Here is a 3,239-nt window from a genome sequence, read left to right as displayed (position 1 = left end):
TTTTGTATGCAAATAAGCCTTGTTGCAAAAACAGTCTAATTTACGAAGACCAGCACTAATTACCACTGCTCTCTGCTCTCTGCAGTTTTCATCATGGACAAATCTGTGTGCTGAAATGTGTGCTCACTTAAACAGATGCAAAACAAGGGCAAATTGCACTCAGCTGCAAAACTTTATGGATGTGTTTGCGCTGGCATATCATTAGCACAAAATCTTTTGTGAATAGGACCTTAAAACGAGGCAGATTGCAGGCGCAAATGCTGTGCAATTCACACTGCTATTTGTGGGCGCAATCCATTCTTTGTGGATTTGGCCCGTAGTTTTTGTGTTCTTCTATGTCTGCATGGGTTCCTCACTGAAAAATGTCTGTACACATCCTTGTTATAGATAAATAAGTGGTGACATGAAATAAAGCACTTATTATGGCTGTTGTTGAGGTTCTTTGCCAGTTATTCTATAGACGTTGGTTCATAATGTAGCAGGTTTAGATAACAATCAATTTACATTGCAATATTCATGTTTTGCTGGCCATTTATTAACCCTCTTGTTGTCTAAAAGGTTTGATCAGCAGAGAAAAGCCCCTAAATAACATTTTTTTATTTTTGCAATAGTAGCATCGGTGACACCTCTGACCTATATTGACCGTCGACACATGTAATACATTAATGAAGAACACTGACACTCTTATTCTTTGATCAGTTTATTTTCTTACTAGTTTATTTTATACAACAGTAGATGAATGCAGAGAAATGATTACAAATTCATTGATAGTTAACAGACAAGGAAATTAGTTTGTTCTACAGTCCCTTTCTTAAAATGGTACATTACAGACAACACACTGTCCTTCAGTATTTTATAGGTCAATAATTAATTTGAGTGTGCTTGGTGGAGATGAACACAAGGGTGATGGGGCCTTTGTGGACTGGATTATTGGATTCGTTTGGGAAGTGAAGTTAACTGCAGTGACTCAATGAAAGACACAAAGAGACTATGAATTCAGGCAATTTACCGTAACATTTTCAGTGTGGTAGCTTTATTTATTCGAAAGCAACAAGTTCAATAAATTAGAGACATAATACTTTGAAAGGTACTTTGACTTCTCTTTCAAAACATCCCACACACCTAACATTCCACCTAATGACTGGGATTTCTGTAATGTTTTTACAGTTATTCCTTCCACTTACCATTTTTCTTCTATTTTTTTTTTCAAAGCTTAAAAAGTGCGGACATGCATTAACACTTATAGCTTTGTCCATTTGGGAAATAAAGAATTTTTAACACTATCAAATCCTCTAAAGATGCAACATTCTTCTGAACTATCTTTTCAGGACTAATACACAGTTAGGGCTACAGTAACAGACATAATGTTCTCCCAACAGATGCAGTGGTCAGTCTTCCACCAGAAAAGTAAAATGAGTGAGCAGATACAGTACACCCCAAAAAGTGTTTGGCCTATAGGCCTGAGGCAAGTGTCCTGCATTTCAGCTCATTTATGCCTCCTTAGTTCCTGAGCCTCTTGTAAAAGATGGCTGCAACACTAAGGGCAATGATACAAGCAAAGGCGAGGATGCCAACAGCCACTCCAAGCCCGACAGCAGAGTCGTCTTCTTCATCCGCCAAAAGGGGCTTCTCTTTGGACTCGATGCTGTCAGCTTTGGTGACGATCTCTGGAGAGGTGATGGTGTAGGTCTTGGTAATACCTGCAGTTGTGTCCAGGGTGCTCCTCTTCCTCCTGCTGCTGCACTGCTTGAATGTGCTGCAGGTGCTCCTCTCACAGAGTCGGGTGATGCAGTGGAGGTAGTAAGTGGACACGGTCTCATTCTGCTGCTCGATGAAGCGAAAGGCCGGGAAGCGGAAGCGGGCGCTCTGGCTGTCTCCATTCTCAATCATAGTGGTGAACCGGTCCTTGGAGCAGGGAACAAAGAGGTTGAAGAAGCTGGAGTTGGACGGCAGCGGGGAGATGGAGGCATAGCACCTGTCAAGCAGAACATGGTACTGCCCTGTCAAGTTTGTGGCCTTGACCTCGACATACACACTGGTCCTCAGTTCAATCCCCAGCTGTGGAATAACCATTGGTTTGGTGTAGTTGGCATCGCTGAACAGCTCCATGCTTAAGGTGCTGATGAAACTCCCATTGTTGTCCTTGATTGAGATGGAGGAGGCTGACACATCAATCTGGGTGTTGTTGACCAGATACTCTAAGGGGTAGGCACAGGAGTAGTAGTACTTCAGCTCAGCGTTGTAAGTGATTGTGCCTGTGGTGGGGTCAATGGACCGAACAACGCCGCTGATGTTGACAGTCTGGATGTTGGAAAAGTCAGAAAATATGCCTGTCCCAGCAGCACTGGTGGTTCGGAATATGCTTCCACAGGCATGAGTCATGTTCAGGGGGAAGTTAAACCGAGCAACAGGTGGCATCACAGAATCATCGAGGGTTGCCCTGCATACTGGGTCCAACATATGGTTCAGGATCAGTAGTGTCTCGTTGAAGCCAGTGTAGATGACTGGGCAGATTTCGATTGCCAGGTCAATGGATGAAGTGCCACACTTCACTGCAATGTCACTGATCTCTGGCCGTCTTGCCTCTGTTCCACACTCATTTAGTGTCAGCTGACTACTTCTGACTATCAAGGAGAGGAATATTAAAAGAATCTCCATTGTTGTTCTTCAGCTTTGCCTTGGATTTGTTGATTCTCTCTGCTAAAATCTTGACTCTGTTGCTAAAGGCTGGTAGATCTTTGTTTGAAGTCTTTGGGCCGTCTTCAGGGGTCTTTATAGGTAAGTGTGTCCTCTGGGATTGGTCCAAAACAAGGTCAAAGCACCTTGCTATTTGTGAACAACTGTATTGTATTAAGTAGGAGAGCTCAAGTCTGGACCATATCCTAAGGGCAACAACGGAAACCTGAAGCATTTGGGCTGTCTTGAAATACAGAGACAATGGCCTTATTCCTTTGTTGAATATGCTTTCAAATATAGATTTCCATGCCCCCTATTACTAAGCCTTCATGAAGTGTGTGAACTTAACACTATATGGGATGAATTCCTGAATAACACATACAATGCTGTGGAGGCTCTTCTATCCGGTTTGAGACCCAGCAGCTTTAGTAATGACCCAGTTGGGATCCAGTGGAGCAGGCAGCAACTCACTAGATGATTAAGTCACTTTGCACCTTATTCATTCTGACATTAACACTACTTAAAACAACACATAGTGGCAAAGAGAATAATCATTTTTGTTT

General features: G+C 42.5%; 1 protein-coding gene across 1 annotated transcript; it reads right to left on the bottom strand.

Annotated features, from left to right (window-relative positions):
- Nucleotides 1-753: 753 nt before the first annotated feature.
- LOC137192153 (zona pellucida-like domain-containing protein 1) lies at nt 754-2,824 on the bottom strand. Its single transcript, XM_067602667.1, has one exon. It carries the CDS (start codon nt 2,656-2,658, stop codon nt 1,501-1,503), a length of 1,158 nt encoding a protein of 385 aa, XP_067458768.1. The 5' UTR covers nt 2,659-2,824; the 3' UTR covers nt 754-1,500.
- Nucleotides 2,825-3,239: the final 415 nt, after the last annotated feature.

The sequence above is a fragment of the Thunnus thynnus genome, chromosome 11, assembly GCF_963924715.1.
Source record: "Thunnus thynnus chromosome 11, fThuThy2.1, whole genome shotgun sequence".
Taxonomy (NCBI): domain Eukaryota; kingdom Metazoa; phylum Chordata; class Actinopteri; order Scombriformes; family Scombridae; genus Thunnus; species Thunnus thynnus.
The sequence above is the reverse complement of the archived record's forward strand: the minus strand, read 5'-3'. Positions and strand labels throughout refer to the sequence as shown.

Bases quoted from the DNA above. Each gene is read 5' to 3' on its own strand.
- LOC137192153 (XM_067602667.1), bottom strand. From the start codon at position 2,658: ATGGAGATTCTTTTAATATTCCTCTCCTTGATAGTCAGAAGTAGTCAG.